At 43.7% G+C, this 26,224-nt stretch overlaps 1 protein-coding gene across 1 annotated transcript in view; it reads left to right on the forward strand.

Annotated features, from left to right (window-relative positions):
• The window catches only part of WWC3 (WWC family member 3), a 130,326-nt gene that overhangs the window by 37,950 nt on the left and 66,152 nt on the right, over nt 1-26,224 (forward strand). Inside the window, exons 2-5 of the mRNA XM_032756553.2 lie at nt 9,730-9,839; nt 13,592-13,795; nt 24,963-25,039; nt 25,881-25,960. Of these exons, the coding sequence (XP_032612444.1) occupies nt 9,824-9,839; nt 13,592-13,795; nt 24,963-25,039; nt 25,881-25,960 (377 nt within the window). The 5' untranslated portion in view covers nt 9,730-9,823. The remainder of the gene's footprint in view (nt 1-9,729; nt 9,840-13,591; nt 13,796-24,962; nt 25,040-25,880; nt 25,961-26,224) is intronic.

Here is a 26,224-nt window from a genome sequence, read left to right on the forward strand (position 1 = left end):
TCGTGTTTCAGATTGAAGACTCTGAGGCTGGCGGTCTTCTGTCAATGCAGCTTTGCACTCCTCAGGCACAGGGGTTTACCTGCATCTGATTCTCTGTGGTCGTTCCCCACCTCCCCCCCAAAAAAACACCATGGTCAAGTGTCTTATGGATTTACCGCCATTCATAAAGCCTCTAAACATCCCTTTTTTCCTTGAAATACATTTGAGGAGCTGTTTGCTTGTTATATTAGTCTGGGAATTTGTCCATTAATTATGATAGTTTTGTGTTAGAGACAATGAAAAGACTGACAATGTATAATTTTTTTTTTTTTTTTGATTCTCAAGTGGACTTAACATTTCCACACGGAAATTACAAATGTTATTTAAGAATGATTAGTTCCAAGGCTCTATCATTAACAATCGGGACACTCTCACTATATTAATACATGGTTGCAACGTTTAGATTGAGTTCTAGGTGTAATTACTCATTGCCCTACATTCTAGACTTACAGAATTGGACTTGAAGACAAGAGCTAGTTCAATTCCTATGCATATTCTAAATAAATACCTTGGGCAAAAACACAGATTTTAAATGATTATTCCAAATGGCTTTTCAGGATTAGTGTGACAGGTTTGTGGTATATTCACTACTGTTTTAAACTTTGACAGAGAAATGAGGAGTCTCTCTAAAAGAACTTCTGAGCTTCGTTGTTTTGGGGTGATCAACATCCCTGGGAATCTGCCGAATGCCATGTACTGTGCTCATCAATTTTTCTTTCTAATTTCAGGGAGCTCAGGGACCCGTTCTCTGCTATGGGAGAGCCGTGGCTCTGAGTGTAAATGCTTGCCACCAAAAGCTTGGAGAAGCAACTAGCACAGCAAACAGGGTCAAATTTACCACATAAGTAACCACAAGCGGGCTGGTGTCCAAGTTCCGGCGGGCTTTGAAACTCACTGTGAGCCAGGTAGCTTAGAAAAGGTGGAGGAAGTCATTAGGATTTCCTGAGGATTGGGTTGGAACTGAAACCGAGATTAATAGTATCCTCTCTGAAGAGCATTTTAACAAACGTGAATTGGAAATATAAAGATCTTCTTGTTCCCTGAGACTGGAAGGTGTAGCACAAGCGCCAGAGCATTGCCCTGGCCTCCTTTTGATGGAGAGAATGCGTGAGGGATCAGCAGCGCTCGTCCCTTCTCACTGCTCCACCTTCTGCTACCCACCTGCAGTTTCCTACAGTTTGGTCCAGGGAAGGTGTGGGCTTCAGGGCATGGGTCTGCCACCGACTGCCCTGCCCACCCTTTCTGGCCCTGCAGTCTCCCCAGCTGCTGTCTTGTGGTCAGCAGAATAATGGCTTCCAAGATGTGCACGTCGCTAAGCCCTGGAACCTGTGAATATGTTGACATGTGTGGCAAAAGGGACTTTGCAGCTGTGATGACTTTAAGGATCCTGCCCAGGGAAGATGATCCTGGATGATCTGGGCAGGCCCAGTGTCATCACGAGGGTCCTTATAAGTGGAAGAAGGAGACAGAATACAGAGAACCAGAAAGATGGCATCCTGAGAAAGACTCATCTGGCCATGCTGCCTTTGAAGATGGAAGAGGGAAGGGGCTACTAGCCAAGGACTACAGGAGGCCTGTAGAAGGTGGAAAGGGTATGGGAGCAGATTCTCCCCAGAACCTCCAGAAGGAACACAGGCCCCTGGACCCATTTTAGACTTCTAATGTTGAGAACTGTAAGGGAATCGATTTGTGTTGTTTAAAGCCACATGGCCCAGGTGCCATCTCTCAAGGGGCCCAGCAGGATACAATAGGCATAGGTGAAAAGGGAATGAAAGAAGCTAGGCTGTGCCTTCTTCCTTCTCTCCCCTCTCTGGCCCCGGAATGACCAGCAGTTTGTATTCGTGTGCTCTGCTGAACCAAGAAATGTGGTTTGTGAAGGGCAGGATCTGCATCTAGCAGCTCTCTGGGTGGTGGCTGAGGGCAGAGAAAGCAAGTGACTCTGGGGTTGATGCTGTTGCGGGGGTGGGATGAAGAGACAGTGGCAGCTGGCCCAGGAAGTCCCCCACCTTCCAAAAGTGCTATCAAACCTCCGCTGTCTCCCTACCAGCTTGTTCCCTGAAGGTCAGCCCGCTTAGGCCGTGTGGATTCATCTGGAGCCTGGGGCTGAATGCATTAAACTTATCCCCAGAGGGTGGTGAAAAAGACCACTTCTTTCTTTGCAGGTGAGAGTGCGAGGGGATGGGAGAGCACTTTGGCAACATCTCTGAAATATTTACTGTCAGCTCATCTCCCTTACTTACAGTAAAGAGCAGAAAGCTGGGACGTACCTAAGTGGATGACCCAGGGTGCCTGGTAAATAAGTGACGCCCACAGAGCTAAAAGACACGAGGCAATACCCAACTGAAATGCAATAAGTTTATGACATTGTATCTAGTATGATATGAGCTATGGAAAAAATGTAGGACAAAGAAGAGAGAAAAAGAAGCTAAAATGTGAATCCAAGGCTTCTGGATCTTGAGTGGTTATATTCCCTGTAGACATTATGGTCTGAATTTTTGCATCAAATTTAAGATATGGGGGTAAAACTTCATATCCTTTGACTTTGAAATTTAATTCTGGGAATTTTTTCAAAGAATATAAGTACGGCTTATGAGCTTTTATAGACAGATATTCCTTCTATCATTAATATAAAATTGAGATATATTTCACATGTGCCATAATATTCACCATTTTAAAGTGTACAGTTCAGTGGTTTTTAGTATATTCCCAAGGTTGTACAACCATCACCCTATCTAATTCCAGAACATTTTCTTCCCACTAAAAGGAAACCCTGTACCTGTTAACAGTCACTCCCATTCCCTCTTTCCCCCAGCCCCTGGTCCACTTTCTGTCTCTCTGGGTTTGCCTATTCTGGACATTTCCTTTAGATGGAACCTCACAATGTGTGGCCTCTATGTCTGGCCTCTCACCCAGCACAATGACTTCAGGGTTCATCTGTGTTGTAGCATGTATCAGTACAGTTGACCCTTAAACAACATGGGTTTGAACTGCATGGGTCCACTTATTCTCCTGCCTCTGTCACCCCCGAATCGGCAAGACCAACCATTCCACGTCCATGCCGGCCTACTCAGTATGAAGACTAAGATGAAGACCTTTATGATGATCTACTTCCACTTAATGAATAGTAAATATATTTTCTCTTCCTTGTGATTTTTCTTAATAAATTTTCTTTATCTTATTTTATTGTAAGAATATGGTGTATAATGTCAAAATATGTGTTAATCAACTGTTTATGTAATCAGTAGGATTTCTGGTCAGTAGTAGGCTGTTAGTAATTAAGTTTTTGGAGAGTGAAAAGTTATACATGGATTTTGAAAGTTCGTGGGGGTCAGTGCCCCAACACTTGCATCTATTCCTGCATTCCTTTTTATGTCTGAATACTATTCCATCGTATGGCTAGACCATGTTTTATTTATCCAGTCAGCAGTTGATGGCTGTTAGCTGTTTCCACCTTTTGGCTATTATGAATAATGCTGCTGTGAACATTCATGTACAAGTTTTTGTGTGAACATATGTTTTCATTTATCTTGTGTATATACTTACAAGTAGAATTGCCACATCATATGGTTATAACTCTATGTTTAAGTGTTTGAGAAATTGCTAAACTATTTCCCAAGCATGAGTGGCTCTCATGCATATTTATATTAGTGAAAATTTGGAAATAATGTAGATGTCAATAGTAGGAGAGTGCTTAGGTAAATTCCATTAATCCCTTTAGTGAAGGATTTGTACAAATGCAAGTTATTTATTCAGCAGGAATTATTGAACACCAGCTTCATGCCCTGTCTTGGACCAGATCAAAGGTGATTGAGATGGGGTAATTGTTCTCAAGGAGCTTGAGCTATTCAGCTATTCCATGTGATGTTTACAAATAATTTATGACAAGGGGGACAGAATTCTTACGCTATAGGGGTAGGCTAGCTCAAGTAAGTTTTGGAGAGACTCAAGGTACGAATTAAGTAAACACGTTACAAAGTTAAGTGGAAAAGGTAGGATAGATAATTGCACATACTATGTGATCATGAGTACGTCAGAAAATACCAGATAAAAACAACTCATCAAAAAAAGGTGGAGAAAAACATACTAATATAGGAATAGTGGTTGCCTTTGTGTGGTGGTGTCAATGGACATTTCTCTCCTATTTAAGTGTGTCCTAAATTTTTTGTGATGGAAACAAAAATCCCTCCAGTCTGTCTGTGGAGACTGGGAAGGATTGGGTGGGGGAGAATCTAGCATCAAATTTTTGGGGAGATGAGAACTCCAGAACCTGAGATGGCATCCCTGTGGGTGAAGACAGAACCTCAGAGGAAATACTAGTGTGTGCACGCTGCTAGCCTGCACCCCATCTTCCTCCCTTTCTCAGCCACCTCTCTCCTTTTGATATCCCCTGCCCATCTGTGGCCCTACCTGGGCACCAGTAATGCCCCATTGGGTAGTTAATAAGGACGCTTTTTACGATTTTCAGAAAAAAAAAAATTGGCCTTTAAAGTTATTAAAAGGCTTAGTGATGTTTTTAAGAAGACACAATTGAATTGCTAATCTATTTGCTCAAATTCTATTATCTAATATTATTTACATGTATTAAAAAGGATTCTAAGGTCAGAAATGAGAAGCTGCCCTAGCCAGCTGATCTACTGGCCCTGACTATTTCAGAATACTCTACTTTGGGACCGCTATCAATGTTGGGAACCCCATCACAGTTGAAACTGACTAGAACTGGGGGTGGGGGAGTACCATACTCAGAGAAACAGGGATCTTAGAACAAAGTACTTTTTCTTTTTAGCTCTACCTTTATTTTCAACTATCTTCTCAGCATTTTAACTAGTAAAATCAAATATAATGAAAATCAGTTGGGGCGTGGTGTCTCATGCCTGTAATCCCAGCAGTTTGGGAGGTCAAGGTGGGAGGATCACTTGAGCCCAGGAGTGCGAGACTAGCCTGAGCAACATAGTGAGACTCTGTCTCTACCAAAAAAAAAAAAAAAAGAAAGAAAGAAAAAAAGAAAAATAGCTGGGTGTGGTGGCGCTTGCTTGTGGTCCCAGCTACTCAGGAGGCTGAGGGGGGAGGATTGCTTGAGCCTGGGAGGTTGAGGCTGCAGTGAGCTGTGATTGTGCCACTGCACTCCAGCCTGGCTGACAGAGTGAGATCCTGTCTCTGGGGAAAACAAAATGACATTTACAAAAATAGAAAATATTCCCCCTGCTGACACTTTAACCACAAGATTAGAAGCCCTACATCTTTGGTAGGTGTGAAAATAGCTTGGAGAATTAAAATTAGGCATAAATAAATTCCTGATGTCTTTGAGAGTTTAAGTCATTGGATGATGCTGTCATAGAGGAGAATCTGGGAGATGTTGAGGCGTCAGGTTCTTTTTCATTTGAAGCTAAATGGCCTCAATTGGGTGGTTTGAGCTCTCCTGTTTTGTTTGTAGATTTCCCGTCTCCTTCCACTTGGTGATAGACCACTGATTTCTCTATGCTCCTGCGTGTGATAGTGTGCCGCTTTCCACTTTTAATTTTTCTCTTCTGTTTTATTGTGAGGGGAGTAAACTGCAGTATTGCCATTCCCCTGCTTTCGTGTACATGTGAATGGGCATGGGAAAGATGAAAGACTTTAGTGCATTTGGGGAAGGGGATAGCCCAGGGCTTCTTTCCTGAAGAACCGAAAATATTTGAACATCTCCAATTCTGCTTTATGTTTTACACATAGTCCTTGACATATTTCTGACTCTTTTTTGCCTGCATTAAATTTCTTTTTGGATTCAACTTAGTCCTGTGGCTATCTAAGGGTTTAGCCTTTCCACATACCCAGCAATGTCTACTTTCCTCTTAACTGTATACAGTTCATACAGCGCCTATGCCAGCACTAGCATTTTCATTTTTTCTATCCTTTTATTTTGATAAAATAGTACAAACAAAATGCATTAAACCAGATGTAAGCCAGGCTGCTTTGAGGCCCACGAAGCTGGTTCCTCCGTCTCTGGCCCACCTTGGCTCTACCGTGAGATAGTTCTGTGTCTCTACCAATGACTGTAAACCGTGCAATAAAATGTAAAAATTGCCCATGTGATGTGGACAGACCTGAAGATGCTCTGCGAACTGAACTTTTTCCCATGCAAAGGTCTGGATTCTGGGTTCCTTGGGAAATACTGAGAAGTGTGAATCTGGCATTGAGGGTCAGTTTAAGGGTGTGTTGGAAATTGCAGGTATGGATATGTGGAGTCACCATGGCCATGGCTTCTGAGAGAGGACATGAAGGACTCTCTTAGGAGTAAAGCCGATGTGCTTTAGGATCATTCTCAGCTTCAAAAGCTTCTTTTCCCTCCAGGATCTCTGCTGGAGTCGGGTTGAGTGAGGAGACTAAACAGCTAACCTTCATTTATGTGGAGGATGTGTACAAATGTCAGAAACATGATGAGTGGTGTTTTGTGCCCAGTGACTGAGAATGGATGTGGCTCCCAGGCAGTGGAGACCGTGGGTGTTTGGCGGTGATGATTTGTATAGGGTCAAGCTGGCCTTTGCAGGGCTGATGGGATTGGGGTACGAGAGGGGAAGAGGAAGCCTCTCCACAGGTCTAGGAAAGACCGAGAACAGATTGCTTAGACTGGAATGAGTGTGATGTTTTGGAAGGCGGGTAAACAAACTCATTTGCCTGGAAAAGAGATTGTGTGTGTGTTGGGGAGGGGGTGGGGGATGCAGAGGGGCGGTGGTACGGAATTGAGGCAGAAAGAGCCAGAAGCTTTGTATGGGCTTGGCTTGGGGAGGACTTTTCACACCAGCCCAGGAGGTTTGCTCTGGCAAACTCAATGCTGTGAATTTCTTCTTTTTTTCTTTTTTTGAGGATGGAGTCTTGCTCTGTCACCCAGGCTGGAGTGCAGTGGCACAACCTCGCCTCACTGCAACCTTTGCCTCCCGGGTTCAAGCGATTCTTGTGTCTCAGCCTCTCGAGTAGCTGGGACTGCAGGTGCACACCACCACACCCAGCTAATTTTTGTATTTTTAGTAGAGACTGGGTTTTGCCACGTTGGCCAGGCTGGTCTTCAACTCCTGACCTCAGGTGATCTGCCCACCTTGGCCTCCCAAAGTGCTGGGTTTATAGGCGTGAGCCACCACACCCAGCCCGACGCTGTGCATTTCTGCATGGAGAGCCACTGTGCTTGGGGAAGAGTCTTTGGACATCAGTGTCTCCACCCAAGTGGGGGGATGATTATTGGCAGGATGAGGGATCATGGGATTGTCCAGGATGAAGCCGACCACCTCGCTGAGGATGCTGATTGTCCCCAGATGAGGCTGAGATCGCTCCTGGGTGGCCTTGGCCTCATCCTGACATGCAGGAACCATGCTTTTTAGCCAGCAAGAGCCAGAAAACACTCCCTGCTGAAAAGTTACCACCAAAAAACGCCAGTTTTCCACACCTCCAGATACTTCCCCTCTGACGATGAAAGAGGAGCCAAGATTTATTTGGCTCTCCTTTGGCTGATCTAAGTGCAGTGGTGTTTACAAGTAATTGATCACAGCCAATTACAGATTTCTTTGTTTCTTCTCCTCTCCCACTGCTTCACTTGACCAGCCTTTTTAAAAAAAGATGTGATCAAATAGATTCTGGAACTGAATAACTCCTCTGAAGTGATTTATTTATGACTGAAGTAATATTACCAACAACTTTCTTGGGAGAAAAGCATCATTTGATGTTGGTAAAGTTTAGAGTATTCATGATAGATAGGATATGCTGTACAAGAGAAAACTATGAAATCCCTGGCCCATAAATATTTTGGAATGATAATTAGGAAAATACATCTAGACATTCTCAATGCTGTTATTGAAAATCGTGCCAGAATTTGGCTCTGCAGTGCTATAAGGATGGGTTTCTCACCTATATTTGTTTACTTTGTCTATTTTTGGAAATAGGGTCTTGTCTTGTCACCTAGGCTAGAGTGCAAGTGGTGCAATCATGGCTCACTGCAGCCTCGAACTTCTGGGCTCAAGCAATCCTCCCACCTCAGCCTCCCAAGTATCTGGGACTAAGGCGTGGGCCTAGCTAATTTTTTTTATTTTTGATAGAGATGGGGTCTCACTGTGTTACCCAGGCTGGTCTTGAACTCCTGGGCTCAAGCAGTCCTCCCACCTTAGCCTCCCAAGTGCTGGGATTACAGGTGTGAGCCATTGTACCTGGCCAATATTTGTTGATTAAATAAAATTGTGTGTGTAAATGTGCTTAGAATGTACCTGTGCATGAGCATTTTTCTCTAGAGGCTTATTTGTGAATATCATTACGCTAGACTAGCAGCAATTTGCTCAGAACTCAGTTTGTTTTAAAGTAGGATTTTTTTTTTTTTTGGCTGTGGTTGGGTCCCATTCAGGATGCAAATCATGCACAACAGTCTGTTGTTACCTGCTCGACTGGGACCCTCGATACGGCATTACATTCCTGACTGGTAAAGGCATTGTGCTGCAGACATCAGTTCCAGGATGGGACAAACTGCATACAGTAGGCTCATCTTGTGAGGTGATTTTTTGAGTGAGTCGTGTTTGGGAGGATATATATGGCATATTTCACCTTCTGTATATTTCTGTTTTTATATTGTTTCTAACTTCTTAAAACCATGTGTTTAAAATGAAGATTAAAACTAGTGTTGTTCTGATGGTGTTTATCAATTTCTGAATGCCCCTGGGGAGAGACAGCCTTGTTGTCAAACCAGTTTGGGGAAATCACGTGTTCAAAATTCATACGGGTCTCATGGGGCTTGGCTGTGGTTGTGTCACTTTCTCAGGTCCAGGGACAGAAGAAGTGGGAGGATTGACTTAGTGAAATGTAGGTGATCAGATTCCCATGCATAGCACTCAGTGTGCATTTATAGAGACAGCCCAAGAGATAGCTGCCCAGACTCAGACAATTATAGGTGTGTCTCGTTTTATATGACAGCTGCAGTCCTAACACTGTCTTGTCAATCAGTGTGATCATGGGGGATCGGGGAGGGGGGAGCTCTACTTTTAAAAATCCATCTGAAAACTCTTTACTTTATCTCTCTTGTCAAGCCCAAATTTCCTTAATCAGATTTTCTTCAAGGAGAGATGCCTGTAGACAAAGTGCTTTTGTTGTTTTTCTCCAGAAAAATAAAAAAGGACTCTGAAATTTCTGATTCCTACTGTATAAGAAATACAGGAAGTATTTAGTTGGGGTGGGCGTGGGTCTCATTGTATTGTTACCTTGCTTGGCTCTTTGCATTTGGCCAATGGTTGATGTTTATTAACTCATGACCAGTGGTAGATGAAAATATTGCAAATGCATTTTATATATTTAAGCCAGTGTTCATGTGTAATATATGGAAACTGAAAGTTGTGAGGGGAACATTTCTCAGGGAATGAGAACAGAGCATAGGTGCTCTCTGATTTTTCTGGAAGAGCTACATTCCATTGTCGTCACCTCATTAAACATACTGCTTGGAAGAAGATGCTTGCTTTACCTGTTTTGTTAGTAACCGAGTATCTCTTTTTGCTCATATTTAAAGTTGCACTTTGAGATAGTAATGCTTCTGATTGTGAGTGTACTAATACAGTTATTTAGGCAAAGCTGGTGAATTAATTTTCTAACCAAATATTTGGAGCAAAAGCAGTCAATTAGATAAGATAAAGCAAACTTATACAAAACTGACCTGACTTTCAAATTTGTTTTCATAATTTTATTTTGCAGGATAACAAAGCCATTGACCTTTGCCGATTGTGTTGGGGATGAACTTCCTTTAGGATGGGAAACTGTATATGATAAACAAATTGGAGTTTATTACATGGACCACATAAATAGTAAGTAGTGTGCAAAATCTGTGGCATTATATCAAAGATGCCAAAAACTTTTTGTAGAGTGTAACAATCGTTACCTTCCAATGCAGCATTAAATTGGGTTTTATAAATGTAATCCGGTTTCTATTAGCTCAGTTCTTCACAAAGTGAAGCAGTTCTGTAGCTGTACCTTGCTTGTGTCTTGCTGGGGACTGCATATAATATGTTTAATTGAGGGTTTTAATAACTATTACAAGGAATAAATTTCCCAGGCAGTCTGGAAATAGAAATACCTCTCATAATGAAAAAACTATTTATTGCAGAGTGGAACTGACAAGTTATTGGAATAAGTGCCCAAGTGATTACCTTCACTTCATTTCGTCTTATACATTTAACTTTAGCTTTCATACACCAAACCTTTTTGATCTGTGTGTGTGTGTGTGTGTGTGTGTGTGTGTGTTTGTGTGCGTGTGTGTGTGTGTGTGAAGGGAGGAAATGGTATAGAGACCATAGCAAAAAAATGGGTCTTTGACCATGCCAGCCTCCTTTGTAGAACTATCTAGAGCAGTGGTTCTCATCCTGGGTGATTTTATCCCTCAGGGACACTTGGCATTGTCTGGAAGCATTTTCAATGGCTGTGCCTGGGAGAGGTGCTGCTGGCATTCAGTGGGTGTAGACCAGGGATGCTGCTAAACACCTTACAACGCACAGGACAGCACCCCCCCAACAGATAATGAGGCGACCCCAAATGTCAATGGTGCCAAGATATAGGAACCCTGTTCTAAATATGTTCTTTGCCCCTTAATCTTGGCTATCTCTTAGCTTTCTTCAATGGGGTCCCAGCTGGGAATCCATTTTTCACTCTCTCTCATTTTCATTCTGGCTTCCCTCAGTGGCTCTGTCATTGTCATTTTACTACCAGGATATGAAGCATGGCTTCCCCTTGGCTTACTTTCTGTCCTTTGGTTGGTGAAGTGTGGGGCGGCTGCAGGGTCTGAAGGTGCATGGTGCCCCCCACCCGAGTGATTTTGAGCCTCTTTTCTAGGCCAGTCCCATGACTCCTCATGTCCCCACTGTGCAGTCAACCCAGATTGGTGTGTTCAGGGCTGATTCCTACATTGTCCATTGGTGGCACCCAAGATCTGAGTCCCCCATCTCAGATCTCGGGGCAGTGGGGTTTTTGGTGCCTGGCACTCGTCCTTGGGCACGATTGCAGCTATTATCCAGAGACTGGGCAGTGGTGATTGGAGACAGGGGATACCTACCGTTATGGCCCCGCTGCCCTCCCAGGCAGGTCCAGGTGGCAGGAGAACTTCTAGGTGGACCCACTGCTTTCTGGACAGGGCAAGTACCTGGCAGAAGAGAAGCTGAGAGGCCCCAGTGGCTCTCTGCCAGCCTGGCACTTCACGGCTGTGTGTATTTGGGTAAATGTGGCCGTTTGAGCTAGGCTTCCCAGCTGATAGTCTAAGGGGCAGCTCGTAACACATAAGAGCTGCTCACTTCACAGGGCCACCATGCTGTGGACCTGGGCAGATGCCCGTGGCTTCGTTAACACGCTTTGTCCTTCCCAGGGCTTGGTGGTACGGATGCCTCATGCCCACTGAATCTCATCTCTGAGACAAGAGCAGGACTCTGATTTTGCATTTGTTTTGGTTTGTAAATCTCCTCCTGTGAGCTTTTATGGCTTGAGGGGCTTTCTAGGATGGTGTGAAAAGGGGTGAAGCAAAGGATATTGACAGGAGAGCAGACAGGGAGGGCATTTCCAAGGAGAACTTTCCTGGAAACATTCTAGCAAGCACACCTTCGTGTGTGTGTGTGTGTGTGTGTGTGTGTGTGTGTGTGTGGCAAAACAGACATAATGTAAAATTTACCATTTTAACCATTTTGAGGTGTAATTCATAGAACGTGAAACGAACCATTTTTAAAGTGAATAGTTTGGTAGCATTTGGTGCATTTACAGTCTTGCGCAGCCATCACCTCTATCTTGTTCCGGAACATTTTCCTCACCCCAAAGGGAAATCTCATCTCCATTAAGCAGTCATTCCCCATTCCCCTTCCCCTAGCCCCTGGTGACCCCTAGTCTGCTTTCTGTCTCTGTGGAGTCTCCTGTTCTGGGTATTTCATAGACATGGAATCAGATGCTATGTGGCCTTTTGTGCCTGGCGTCTTTCACTTAGCCATTTTTTGAGGTTCTTCCATGTCATAGCGAGCATCAGAACTTTATTCCTTTTTATGGAATTTTATTCCTTTGTATATGGTTTATACAAACCACTCTGTTGTATGTACTAAGTGAAAGGTCCTGAGAGTATAAAGGTGACTGAGGCTGTGCCCCTGCCATCTAGAGGCCATAGTTTAGATGGGAAACAAAAAAGATATAAAAACACTCGTGTGCTCAGTGTTAAGGGGGAAGAAGGGCAGCCCCCGTAAGCAGGGGAGAGACGCGTGTGCCTAGAGGATCAGAGAAGGCTTCAGGAAAAAAGGTGCCTTTGCAGCGTGGCTGGGAAGACGGCAGGCCTTCCTGTGACAGAAGAGGTCTGAGTCAGCATGGCAAAGGCACCGGGGGGCCAGCCAAGCATATTTGGGGACTTCGCAGAAGTTTAGTCTGTGTAGAGAATGTTTTTGGGGAAAAGGACAGAAAATAGAGATGAAGCTGATAAGTGAGTTTTGGGACTCCTGTATCAGGCTAAGGAGATTGGACTTTGTGCTTTCAAAGAGGTTTCTGTGTGAAAGCATTGCATCCCAGTTAGGAAGGTCACTTTGGAGAGTGCCCTGAGGATGGGTTTTGGTGGGATGAGACCAGAAGGCCCAGAGAGTCTGACTGAAGTAAGGAGAGACAGAGACAAGGGCGTGTCGCCAGTGATGATCATACCCAGGGGCAGGAACCTCCGGTTCTTCATAACCCACCGAATGTTTCAGGAGGAAGAGGAGTGGGATTCTTTGAGGATGAGTACCAGGTTGCACTCCCAGGCTGGCTCCGCAGTTAGATCCAGACGATGCGGCTCCCTGCAAGGGGAAGACAGGAGATTGAGGAAGACAGGAGAAGCAGGCATGTGCTGTGTGGTGTTTAGTTTGATTTTGCTCTTGATGTTGAAAGGTGGTGTGGAGAATGAGGGCTGCTTTGGATGAATGGCTGGGAATGACTTTGGGTCCATCCATATGGAGGTGCATCCAGGAGGCAGGGGGGAATGAAAGTTTGGAGCTGGGGAGAGAGGCTGGAGCTGGAGTTGGGCACAGGCCCTTGGAGAGCTGGACAGGGAGGAAGCAGGAGTGGACATGAGGGAAGCTATGGTGGGAGGAGACAAGGAAGTCAGTGAGGAATGGGAAAAGACTACACGGTCTGGTCTGGAAAATGAAAGGAGAAGGGGGCCAGCCAGGCCAGGGGCACAGGAGAGTTTCCATCATCTCACACAGAAGGAGCCAATGAGGAGAAGGTCATAAATAGCAATTAGTGTCACAGTTCTGAGCTCATGTGGATTCATCTCCTCGCATGCTTATTTAAAGTGTGGTCTTTGTTGGTGAAAACATTGTCTTGTATTGTCTTCCCTCCTCCAATGGACTGTTTCATATCTGTAGAGTTTCCTTCTCATCTGCACTGTGGATGTAAAAATGGAAAGTGTTCCACATTTTGGAAAGGTTCGTGATATAAAATCTTCCATAATATGCATCCTGGTAATTAATTAATTTTCACATTGACGAGTGACATCACTGCATGACTGTTGGTCAACCTAAGGATTTTACTTTTAAGTCACTTACGTTTTTACCTTTTTAAATTTCAGAACTTACCCAGATTGAGGATCCAAGAGAACAGTGGAGGCGAGAGCAAGAGCGCATGTTGAAGGAATATTTAATTGTAGCCCAGGAAGCTCTCAATGCCAAGAAAGAAATCTACCAGATTAAGCAGCAGCGGTTCGAGCTGGCCCAGGAGGAATACCAGCAGCTGCACAAAATGTGTGAGGATGACAGCCGCTCGTACGCCAGCTGTGAGTTGACTTATCTCCTGTTAAAAGCCATTGTGACTTTAAAAGCCATCTCTCTGCTATGTTACCTGCAAACACTGAACCTTCCTTGGGCAAGATAGCTTCATAAAGGTTCTAATTGCATACTGTTAGGTCATCAGTATTCGGCACTGAAATCGGATGGGCACCCGGTAGCCACTCCTGTAGCAAGGATTTATGAAATGCTTACTTTGTGCCCAGACATTGGGTTATGGTTGGTGGTGACTAAGAAAGGAAAAGTCTCTGCCCTTGAGCTCACATTCAGGTGGGGAAGGTAAAAAATAAACAAGAAAACAAAATTTCAGGTAGGGATGTATACCAGCTTCCTGTCTCATGCATGTCAGTTTTGAAGAGGGCTTCCCTCAGAAATCTCTGCAGTTAACACTGCTTGTCTGGGATGATCTCTTGGGAAATCCACACAGTGGTTTCATTCATTCTGAGTGGGAAGACTCAGGAGACCTCAGCCATGTCAAGCCTCCTGTCTCTTTGTAGAGTTCTCCTATTGGGCTGTAGGCTTTAGTAGGCAGTACAGGGAAGGAGGAGGAACACCATAGAACCCAGAGAATCGGAGGACTCTCCTTCTGCCCCTCAGATGAGATGACCATGTACTGCTTGCTGTTCTCTAAAGGGACCTCTCTTTAGTTTTGGAGGCTGCCAGAGTGGGGGGCTTCATTCCATTAGTACTCAGCAAGTGCTCGGTGTTGAAGAAACCAGGTCCACTCTCAGAACCCAAAGCATTTTGCTGTGGACACAATCAGTCACCACATGAGCCAGTTCCTTCCCAGCAGACTGTCACCCTCAACAGACCCCAGCAGATGTGCATGACTGTGACTGGCCTGGGCACTCGTGAGCTTGGAAAGAATGGATGAAAGTTGGTACCACTGGGTTGAATTTTACAAAAACCTGTCTGTTTGAGACTTAGGGCCTTTCCTGTGATATTAGTGCCATGTTGCCATGGTAGATATTAAAGACACAGCCATAGCCTTATTCTGTGTTGCAAGTCAGAATGGAGGTAAGGCCAAGGGGCCACACGTTTTGTGCTCTGTTTTATTGCAGCAACTGTTGACGGGGCAGAAGCCTTAGAAGCTGTGGGCAGGAGTGGGGTATTCCCTCTGCAATAGGAATTGAAGATATTTCTATTACTGTGTATCTTGAGGGAAACAGGGAACTCAGTTTTACTGATGTGTTGCTTCCAAGCCATCTTATCTCCATCTCTGCAGATACTGGCACATACCTGGTTGGTTTTTTGGGGGCTTTGTTTTGTTTTTAATTTTCCATCAGAATGTGATAGGTCAGCTATGTGTGGAGTTTTAGAGGCTGGTTTCTTATCTTCACAGTTATCTTTTCTTGGAATGTCTTTCTCTGATTTTGGTATGAGGGTAATACTGGCCTCATAGAATGAATTGGGAAATGTTCCTTCCTCTTCTGTTTTCTCATAGAGTTTGTGTAGGATTGGTATTAGTGCTTTCTTAAGTATTTTATAGAATTCACCAAAAGAGCCACCTGGACCTGGAGTTCTTTGTGGAATGTTTTTAACTACAAATCCAATACTTTTAATAGAGAGGTATCCAGATTTTTTGTTTCTTCTTGAATCATCTTTGGCATTTGTGTGTTTCAGAGAATTGTCTTATTTCATCTAATCTAAAAGTCAGCAAACTTTTCTATGAAGAGTCAGAGAGTAAATATTTTAGACTTTGTGGACCATATGATCTCAGTGGCAACTATTCTACCCTGTGGTTATATTGCAAAAGCATTCAGAAACAACATGTAGACAGATGTGCCTGGCTATGTTCCAGTAGAAGTATCAAAACAGGTAGCAACCTAGATTTGACCCACAGGGAGTTTGCTGCCCAGTGATCTAAGCTGTGAAGTCTATGAAGTTGTTTGTAGAATTCCCTTATTAGCCTTTTAATGTCTGTAGGCTTTGAAGTGATGTCCTCTCTTTAATTGCTGATATTAATAATTTGTGTCTTCTTAATCAATATAGCTAAACTTTTATTGATTTTTATCTATCTTTACAATACACTGGCTTTTGCCCTGTTCTCCCATTTCTTGTCTGTTTCTATCTTACTGGTTTTTCTTCTTTATTGTTTCTTTCCTTCTACTTAGTTTGGCTTTAATTTGTTCTTCCTTTTCTAGCTTCCTAAAGTGGAAATTTAGATCACTGATTTTAGATATTTCTTACTTCCTCATATAGCCATTAAAGGTAAGGATTCTCCTCTAAGTACTACTTTAACTGCATCTCATAAATTTTGATATGCTGTATTTTCTTTCAGTTCAAAATAATTTCTCCTTTTTTTTGGTGGTTTTTGACCCATGGGTTGTTTAGAAGTAAGTCAGCAGGACTTTTTAAAGATGTCATGTTGTTGATTTCTAACTTAGTTCCATTGTGGTCAGAGACTATGTAACATTTCAGTCTTTTGAAATCTATTGAGATTACTTTTATGGCCTAGAATACTGGTTTTTTGTTTTGTTTTGTTTTGTTTTGTTTTTGAGATGGAGTCTTGCTCTGTCGCCCAGGCCAGAGTGCAGTGGCACGATCTTGGCTCACTGGCTCACTGCAACCTCCACCTCCCGGGTTCAAGCGATTCTCCTGCCTAAGCCTCCTGAGGAGTTGGGACTACAGGTGTCCGCCACCACGCCCAGATAATTTTTGTATTTTTAGTAGACACGGGATTTTGCCATGTTGGCCAGGCTGGTGTGGAACTCCTGACCTCAGGTGATCCACCTGCCTCGGCCTCCCAAAGTGCTGGGATTATAGGTGTGAGCTACCGTGCCTGGCCAGTCTTTTTGATGACCAGAAGCCCATGGGCTTGGTGCCTTGATGTCTCCTTAGCTGAAGCGTTGGCCTATAACCTGTTCTGAGATTATACAGTTAGCAATTCTAAACATTTCAGAAAGCTACTTGGTAGAAGTTAGGTTGAATGGTATAAAATTGCCGTTTTTCTATCTAAAAAAGGGCTGAATATTGGCTATTCTTATAATCCAACCTAATAGTATATTTCTTTCCAGCAGTCTTTGGGTACCTTATCTTTTACATGCTTGCGTTTGGTTAGGTCTCCAAAGAGGCTCTCAAATCAGTCTTTCAAAGAATGAAATGGAAGAAATACATATCAGAAAAACTTGGCAGGATGTTTCTTGCCAGTCATTGAAAAGAAAAATTGAGGCCAGGTACAGTGGCTTACGCCTGTAATCCCAACACTTTGGGAGGCCGAGGCAGGAGGATCACTTGAGACCAGGAATTCAAAACCAGCCTGGGCAACCTAGCAGGACCCTCTCTCTATTAAAAAAGAAAGAAAGAAAAACTGAGTCTAGAGAAAGTGTGTATTACGTACTGGCTACTACCAGTGCAGCCAGAACATCAGCTGCAGTGACTGTAGGAACCCTGGACTGGATGCCCTCAATGATGCAGACATTAGAACATCCTGTCTGATTCCACACCCACTCTGAGGGGCAGTGAACGGGGAATCCCAATGCAGTGCCAAGCTGTAGGTTAAGAGTATTCAGTACTTCAGCATCCTGAGGAGCTGAGGATCCTGCAGGATCAGGTTTTGTATTTCCATGGGCTTTTCACTTCTTTGATGTTTGGGCAAATAGGGAATTCTACTCAATTACATTTCTTTTTGTGCCCTATGGGATTTTATTAATGCCCGTTAAGATACACTCAAGAGGCTCTTTTTGAAGTGGTATCTGTTCCTTCAGTAGAGGAAGCTGATGACTCTGTTGTTGACTTGAGGTTCTAAGGTGCTCACCAGATTCCATTTCCTGACCTGCTGGATGTCTCTGTGTGGATACGATCTCTTCCTCCACTTGTGTAGGTTGCCTTCGAGGCCAAAAGTGGGCCTGCCTGTTTTCGTGAAAGGGCTGGAGATGCCAGTGAGTCTTCCTGGGGCCTGTCAGCTCATCAAGGAAAAAGCCAACTCTGAATGAATCTAGGAGTTGATCCAAGTGTTTTATCAACTTGCTGCTGTCCCTAGGGCTTCCACCAAGCTCTCTCAATCTCCTGTTTAACCCGAACTACCAGGTGCAACAAGGAAAACCCTGCTAGAATGGATTCAGATGAATTCTTTCTGGCCACAGGATAAAGTCCAATGCAGTGATTCTGTTGGCTTGACCATGATCTAACAGATGGCTTCTACAGCCATGTCAGAGGGCCTGGGCCCATGTTGGGAGCTGCTGGTGGCAGTTTCCATAGCACACGTTGGCTGTGTAGCCACACGGGTCTCACTGCCCAGATCTCCCTCAGTGCCAGTCATCTAAAGCAGGAGGCCTCTCCTTTTTCTGATACTGTGAACAGAATAACATCTGGACTTAATTCCCACTTCTTCCTTCATGGGTAATGACTTGAAGTGAAAGGAACCGATATCCAATGAGCTGGTGTTTTCTATGCCTTGTTATGATCACAGTGTTGTCAAGCACGTGCTGTTTTCTTTATTGTTCACATGAGAAACTGAATATCAGGGAGGCTAAATTATTTCTTCAGGATCACATACCCAGCAGATGGTGGAAGTTGGATTTAGGCCCAGATCTGTTTGTGTTGGTGGCCTTCAGTGCTCTGCACAGTTTCCTAGACATGGAAGAGGCCACTCAAAACAGCTAGTGGTGTTTGTGGAACGCCTCCCCCATCCAACTTTCAGGTTATCTGAAAATAAAGACTAGTTATAAATTGACAAGTTGTCTGGAAATTTTGCAGCAATAAAGGGGGCAAGTGGAAGGCAGATCACTTTCTGGATCTTGACTTTTCCGTGGCCCATGTAAGATCACTAAACTGTTCATTGATTTTTCGACAGCTGTTAGCACCTGCTGTTGATATATACTAAATGGTGGGAACATGTTTTTTTTGTTGTTTGTTTGTTTTGTTTTGTTTTTTGAGACGGAGTCTCGCTTTGTCACCAGGCTGGAGTGCAGTGGCGCGATCTCGGCTCACTGCAGCCTCTGTGTCCCGGGTTAAAGCGATTCTCCTGCCTCAGCCTCCTGAGCAGCTGGGACTACTGGTGCATGCCACCATGCCCAGCTAATTTTTGTATTTTTGGTAACAGGGTTTCACCATGTTGGCCAGGATGGTCCCTATCTCTTGACCTCGTGATCTGCCTGCCTCAGCCTCCCAAAGTGCTGGGATTACAGGCGTGAGCCACTGCGCGCAGCCGGGAACACATTTTATTCCTAATGGTTGCTTGTTGGGAAAGATGAGGCAATAATGTGTGAACAGAGGAATTAACTGGAACAGCCATTTCTAATGTGGGAGCAGAAGGTAGGGAGGAGAAGTGCATCTCACCTATACCCCTCACACATTTCCCTCGAGCTATGGAAATCACCAGAAGAAAACTTCATGCATTGGAGAGGAAAGATTTTGTGTCAGTATTGGGCCATCTGGTATCTAAGAACATCCATGCCTTGACCTGAAAGCAAATTCAGATATTTGGCTGGATGCTTTGCACACGTGTCTCCATGAGAGTAGGAACCCAACCCTGCTTGATTTCAATGAGCTTCTGCGCTAGCTGCCTGGTGATGCCCAGGCCTCATTTATGCTTCGTAGAACACTGGGGTGAAACTGCTCAACAATGGACTCATTCTCTCTGAGTCACACCTGCTACTTTTTCTACAGCTCCATTTTGTAGAGTTTTCTTCTACTTTCTTTATTGCAACATGTTCTTCTATTTGCCTGCCTTTTAACACTGAATACGTTCATTATCTCAGACACATTTTTTCCTGGAGTTATTCCTTTATTCTTCCTGAGAAACTCTAGCCCCAGGCACATTCAGATGAACTATGTGTGACCATTTGCAGGATCTTTTGGAAGAAATTCTTGCATGGGGTAGGAAGATAGTCTAAACCACAGGTCTGCAAACTATGTCAAGCCTGTGGGCTGGATCGTATCCACTGTGGGTGTTTGTAAATAAAGTTTTATTGGAACACAGCCATGTCCATTTACTAACCTATTGTCTATAGCAGCTACAATGGCAGAATTGAGTATTTGAGACAGATTGTATGGCCCACAAAGTCAAAAATATTTACTGTCTGGCCCATTAGAGAAAAAGTTTGCCAATTCCTGGTGTATACCCATAGTTCTCAGACCTGGCTGCAAGCTAGAATCTTTAAAAACTTGCTGCTTGGACCTTACCCCAAGAGATTTTGATAGAACTGGCCTTGGGTGGGACCAGGCTTTTTTTTTTAAGCTTGCCGGGTGATCCCCAGGGCTGAAATCCGCTGGGCTAGACGGAGTGTGAATGGCCCTTGTAGCAGCAGGAATATGATTTTGTTTACTATCCTAGTTCCTAGGAGTTACTCAAAGTCTGCATTGAAAGTCTTTCTGGGTGGCTAGGAAAGAGGCAGCGTTATCTCTGGTGAGAAAGTGCTGATCCACCCTGAGTTCTTTGATTAGGTGGTGGTGAAGCTTGACCTTATCAGCCATCAGTCTTACCAGCATTCCTTCCGAGGCTCCAAGCCTGTCTCACAATGACTCTTCCATTGGTGCTGTGTTTTTTGTTTTTTGTTTTTGTTTTTTGTTGTTGTTGTTGAGACAGGATCTTGCTCTGTTGCCCAGGCTGGAGTGTGGTAGTGTGATCTTGGCTCACTGCAGCCTCAACCTCCTGGGCTCAGGCGATTCTCCTACCTCAGCCTCTTGAGTAGCTGAAACTCCAGATGTGCACCACCATACCTAGCTAATTTTGGTACTTTTTGTAGAGATGGGGTTTTGCCATGTTGCCCAGGCTGGTCTCAGACTCCTGGACTCAAGAGATCTGCCCGCCTCCACCTCCCAAAGTGCTGGGATTACAGATGTGAGCCACCGCACCCGGCCTCATTGGGGCTCTCGCTGTTGAAGGATTTCTCATTTGCTGTCTTGGTTAGGAACAGGGCTACAGGCAATCCATTCCAATTCAACCTTTTGTTTTCCTTCACACACACATGTTGGAGCAGGCAGGAGAAAAAAGGATCATGGAGCATTTTTCTCATGTATTAGTCAGCAAGCCAGATTTAGAAGGTTGCAGCAAAGCACATGTGTTTCCTGAGAAATAATCCCCTAGTCTGTCCTGGAGGGAGAATTCTTGGTTAGGATTTGGTGGCATCTTGGGTTACTTCTGTAGATCACCCCCAGGTGGCCTTACTTGATTATTTTTGGTCTTTTGCTTATATTGTCTTAAAAAAAACCCATCCTGCCTGCTTTGTTGGCCTTGTGTATTTCTCCATGTGCCTCTCTGGTAGATAGTACCTGTCAACCTGGAACCTGTCAGGGCTTGTCGGCCTTTTGCCCAGAGTCATTCTTGGCTCCCTTGAGCAACTCCTGACAGTGCTGATCCCTGGAGGCCTACACCTGGTCCTAAGGAGCAACCTGCTCCAGAGGATGTCTTTGAAGAAGGACTGCTGGTCTTTTAAAGCAAGTCTTCTTTCTGGGGTGACCTTAGGTACCCATAGCTCAGAGGAGGCCTGTACATAAGAGAGACAAAGACAAACAGACTCATGGACACACACATTTCCCCTTTCAGTAATCTGTCAAACTGAAATCCAGGGTTAAGTACTGGGGTTTGCAGCATTTTGAGTGCTAAATACACAGCTCAAGTTCACCTGTTGGGTGGTGGGCACTGGGGAGCTGGAGGACCGTTTCTTCTTCTGGGAAAGCTAGCCCAATTAAAGGATCTTTGGCAGCCGACCCACCGGAGTCCAGATTCTAGACATGAAGCCCTCTATGAATGATGGCATAATATATTATAGATCAAGTCACTACAAACTCAGTCTTTTAATCTATAAAATGGGCAAGGAAACATAAGTATCGTTTCACCTTCACAAAGATTTTATGAGACTAGATTAAATAAATGTGAAAGGCACCCTGTAATAGCAAGATATAATTTACATTGCTGTGGTCCAGCTAGGCTATAACCTTGTTATTATATTATCTGAGGCAATGTTGTATGCCTGAGCAGACTCCATATGCTATTTAATAGCTCTGCCCACTTAACTCTTCAAGAGAGAAGAAAGCTTCAGAGGTGAAAGTCTGGTCTTTATCATAAACCTCGAGATTGGAGACATGTCTTAATAGAGGAAGACATCTCTACTAAAAATACAAGAAATTAGCCGGGCATGGTGGTGGCGCCTGTAATCCCAGCTACTTGGGAGGCCGAGGCAGGAGAATCGCTTGAACCCAGGAGGTGGAGGTTGCAGTGAGCTGAGATCACACCACTGTGCTCTGGCTTGGGTGACAGAGTGAGACCCTGTCTCCAAAAGAGAAAAAGTGTTGTGTAGTACACGCCGTTATGGGGTCTGGAGTCCTGAGCTGTTCTTGGACTCTGTAAATGGTTCTAGTAGACTTACTGGCAGATCTGAGGAACTGAGAATTTTACTTATAAATTGAATTACATTATTAAAAGTTATGCCAGTGTTCACAACCATCCTTAGTATTTGAAGATAAAATGTATTCACTGTGTTAGTTACTTGAGTAGACTTTTCCCTTATCCCAGTCCTGGAATTTTATAATTTTATAGAGACCGTAGCAAAAATAACATGAATGGGATCCATATAATTAAAAGGTATTCTGTCACTTATGATGGTTTCAGCTGCAGCAGAGAAGACTAATTCTCTTGGGCCTAGACAATAAGAAAATTCATTGTCACATAGCGGAGTCCTCTGGAGGTGGGGTGGGATTCCCCATAGGTGGATTCAGTGGCTCAGTGGCATCATTGGTTTGTCAGTTTCCCCCTCTAGGAGTGGATACATGCTGAGTCTCTTGGGGAGAGTTAGCTACCTAACACTTCCGGGGTTCTGGTACTTAGGAAGGAGAAATGGGGGAAGGTTGCTATGTAGATGTCCAACAGTATCCAAGACACCTCCCCTGTGTATTTCAAGTCTCTTTGCTAATTTTCCGTATGAAACTGCATAGACAGAGGAAGATTGGTACAGATTTTTTTTTTTTTTTTTGAGACAGAGTCTTGCTCTGTCGCCAGGCTGGAGTGCAGTGGCGTGATCCTGGCTCACTGCAAGCTCCGCCTCCTGGGTTCAAGCAATCCTCCTGCCTCAGCCTCCTGAGTAGCTGGGATTACAGGCACCCGTCACCACACCCAGCTAATTTTTGTAATTTTAGTAGAGATGGGGTTTGCACCATTTTGGCCAGGATGGTCTCGATCTCTTGACCTCGTAATCCTCCCGGCTCGGCCTCCCAAAGTGCTGGAATTACAGGCATGAGCCCGGCGCCTGACCGGTACTAATGTTTAGCATTGCAGTGAACTTTGTTGAACTTTGGTGGTAGGCTTACTTTCTACCCTTAATGGGAAAGATCCCAGGTGATAACTCTTGGCCTTGCGTTCCTCCCACTGCAAGTTGACAAGTTGACACATGTGTTGTAGTGTTGTAAGCCAGGATTCAGCGATTCAGCAAGCTTTAACCTCATAGCCTCATTTGCATATTATCTCTATCCCAAGTGAAAGAAGGCCTTTAAGCTCAGATCTGGGAAACTTAAAGTCCCAGGAGTTTAATATGGAGATGTTTTTCTATAAGTTATTTCTGCCTTTTAAGGACATTGTTGGAAATGTTGCTTTCATTACTGATTTTAAATGAAACCAAAGAGTCAGGCAAGATGGAAGATGTAGGATTTGGAAATAGGCAGTCTTGTCTAAGAAAGAATTGCTTGTAAAATATTTTACTCCATGTCTTTGAGAGATCATGAGTCTAAGTATAAGAAAATTGGAGATAAAGTTGGCAAACATTTAGCTCTTCCAGTTGTTTATTTCCAGTAGATTCTGTTGTTTGAAATTCTGACTGAATGGGACTTAAATAGTAGATTTTCCATAGAACTGTTATTAAAATAGGAGATCCAACTGCTCAAATGAACTTTGGATGTGGTTCTAATTGAGGTTTGAAGTAATTGTGCTGTTGAAGCTACTCAGTGGTGTTGAGCCATCCTTTGCAGTACATAGTCCGCAAATGATTTTGAATTGGTTTCTCATTGTTGGTACCTAAGTTATCTGAATGACAGCCAGCCTTTGATTCTCAGATCAAAGGAGTTAAAGAAAGGACTCCGTCCCTGCAGATGTGTCTTCTGAGCAGGTTATGTTAATGACAATAACTGGGAGGCAGAGGGCACCAGAGTGGGGTGGTTCACAGATGAAGACAGACCAGCATTCCACTAGCTAAGCAGAAGAAGGGAAGCCATGCAGCAGTGGTACAGAGCCCATGGCTTCAGAAACCTAAAGAAAGGAGGCAGAAGCATCAAGAAAAAGCACCGCAGAGCGGTGGATGGGGTGGTAGAAATTAGGAATAGCCACTCGCTGCTCCAGCTTCCGTAACACTGGAAAAAGCTTGCAGCTCTCTGTGTGCACAGAAATTTGCTGACTGTGCCTAGCGTGTAAACAGCTCTGTGGCTCTTATTCATCCCTAGGTATTGGTTACTCACGATAATGATGCCATGTCTGTAAAAAGACTTTAAGTCATGTACACTGCACTGTTTAGGAAAGCATTGAGGTATGTGATGTCTTTTAGCTAAACATTCATCAAAACAAGTTATTAGAGTAAAAGTGTGAGTGCCTCACTTCAGTTTCTGGGACAAACAACTTGGGGCCCCATCTTTTTCTCAAGCCTGCCAGATACTGACGTATTAGTAGAAATCTTTTTTATTTTACAAATTTCTAATGTTTTTTTCCTTTCTTGTGTCAAAAATTGTTCATCTGGAGAATATAGGTGTGAAGAAAATAAAAATAAAATCATTTTTAATGCAGCCATTGAGAATAACTGCAGTTAACTTTTTGGTTCTATCTTTCCAGTGACGTCTGTGTATGTATTTTAAAAGAAAGTAAAAGTAGGTTCATACTGCAAGTACTATTCACGTATTAAGTACAGTTTCCTACGTCATAATCATACCTCTTCCCCCCCTACCCCGCCCCCCCGCTGTGTCTATATGGTGTTTAACTGTAGTAGTTTTATAGTAGAACTAAACAGAGTTTTGACTGACCTACAGCCGTGTATTTTATTATATGGGATCCTATAGAAAGTCCTGATGCAAATATCAAACATCAGGAAGATTTGAGGATGTTAAATGTCAATTCTTTAGGAGCCAGTGACCACTTGTAAATCAGAGATTTAGAGTCCTTTAATGCAGTAAATCAGAAGTTCCTTGTATGTATTTTGAAGGATCCATTATAAAATAAAATATTTTCTTTCTATTTAGCATTCTCTGGATATTCAACAAATACAAAGTATGACCCACACCAAATTAAAGCAGAAATAGCAAGTCGTCGGGATAGGGTGAGTAAAACCGATGTTTTTACAACCAGGTGGATGGAAGCCTGGGGCCTTACAGCCTAGGCCGCTGGTGTTCTACTCTGGTTGACTCCTCCTGGAGGGATCGCTAGCAGTGTTAGACTGGAAGGGTTCTGAGGGTTCTGATGCTCCTTCCCTGGTGACCCCTGAATTATCTATGTGCTACCACGTTTCATCTCTTCAGACCCTTGTCTTGGTTGTCTGGGAAGGGGAACACTTCTGTTGCATTTGGGACAAAGCATCTTGGCAATGAAGCCTGCTCCTCTCTTGGTGTGTCATTCCCTGAATCAGGGTGTATCTTTTAGTGCAGTGTTTCTCAAATTTTAGCACAGCTAAGAAAAATACCTGGGAGCTTGTTCAAAGTGCGAGCTTCCAGGCTTAGCCCCTGAGTTTTGACGTGGGCCTGGAGCCGGTCCCAGAATCTGTTTAAAGAAGCACTCCAGGAGCCATTGAGTTTCAGGTAGTCGGAGAGCTCGCTTCTGGACACAAAGTTTCATGTGCGGGGTCTGAGAGGAGTGGGTAGAAGGAAAGATGAAGAATGTGTTACAAAAGTTGCCAGTTGTAATATGGAAACCTTGAAAATGCAAATAGTTACTGGTTCCCCACTTGGGTAAGAGTCTGTCAACAATCTGGAATTTTTGTATCTAAGCACAGCCGGTCTTCTAGAAAGCCTGCTTCTTATGCATGTAAATGGAAGTTTATAGTGAGAATGGATGATCTTCTGAACTGCAAGCTGAGTAGAAACTCAGATGACAGTGCTAATAACAACTGTAGAAATCATTCTTCACAGCTGGTTTTTGGAGAAAAAAATGTGATTTGTCTTTAGCTTTCCAGATTAAAACGAGAGCTGACCCAGATGAAGCAGGAACTGCAGTACAAAGAAAAGGGGGTGGAGACCCTGCAAGAGTGAGTTGCCTGGACACTTGTCCCAAAGCTTCATGCCCTTCACTTTCATGCCTTTATTTATGCTCATGATTTTCCAATGCTAACTTCAGAATCTCTCTTTTCCTTGAAGACATTTTGTTGCTTTAAATTGAAATACTTGGGAAACAAGACCTTTATTTTTGTTTATGCACGTTTACTATAGCTGTGCAAGACACTCATGGCTAGTTACATTTAAATTAGACTTTTTCTTAGTTTTACTCTTTTAAATTTTTTGTTCTAAAATTG

The sequence above is a fragment of the Hylobates moloch genome, unplaced genomic scaffold (assembly GCF_009828535.3).
Source record: "Hylobates moloch isolate HMO894 unplaced genomic scaffold, HMol_V3 SCAFFOLD_7, whole genome shotgun sequence".
Taxonomy (NCBI): domain Eukaryota; kingdom Metazoa; phylum Chordata; class Mammalia; order Primates; family Hylobatidae; genus Hylobates; species Hylobates moloch.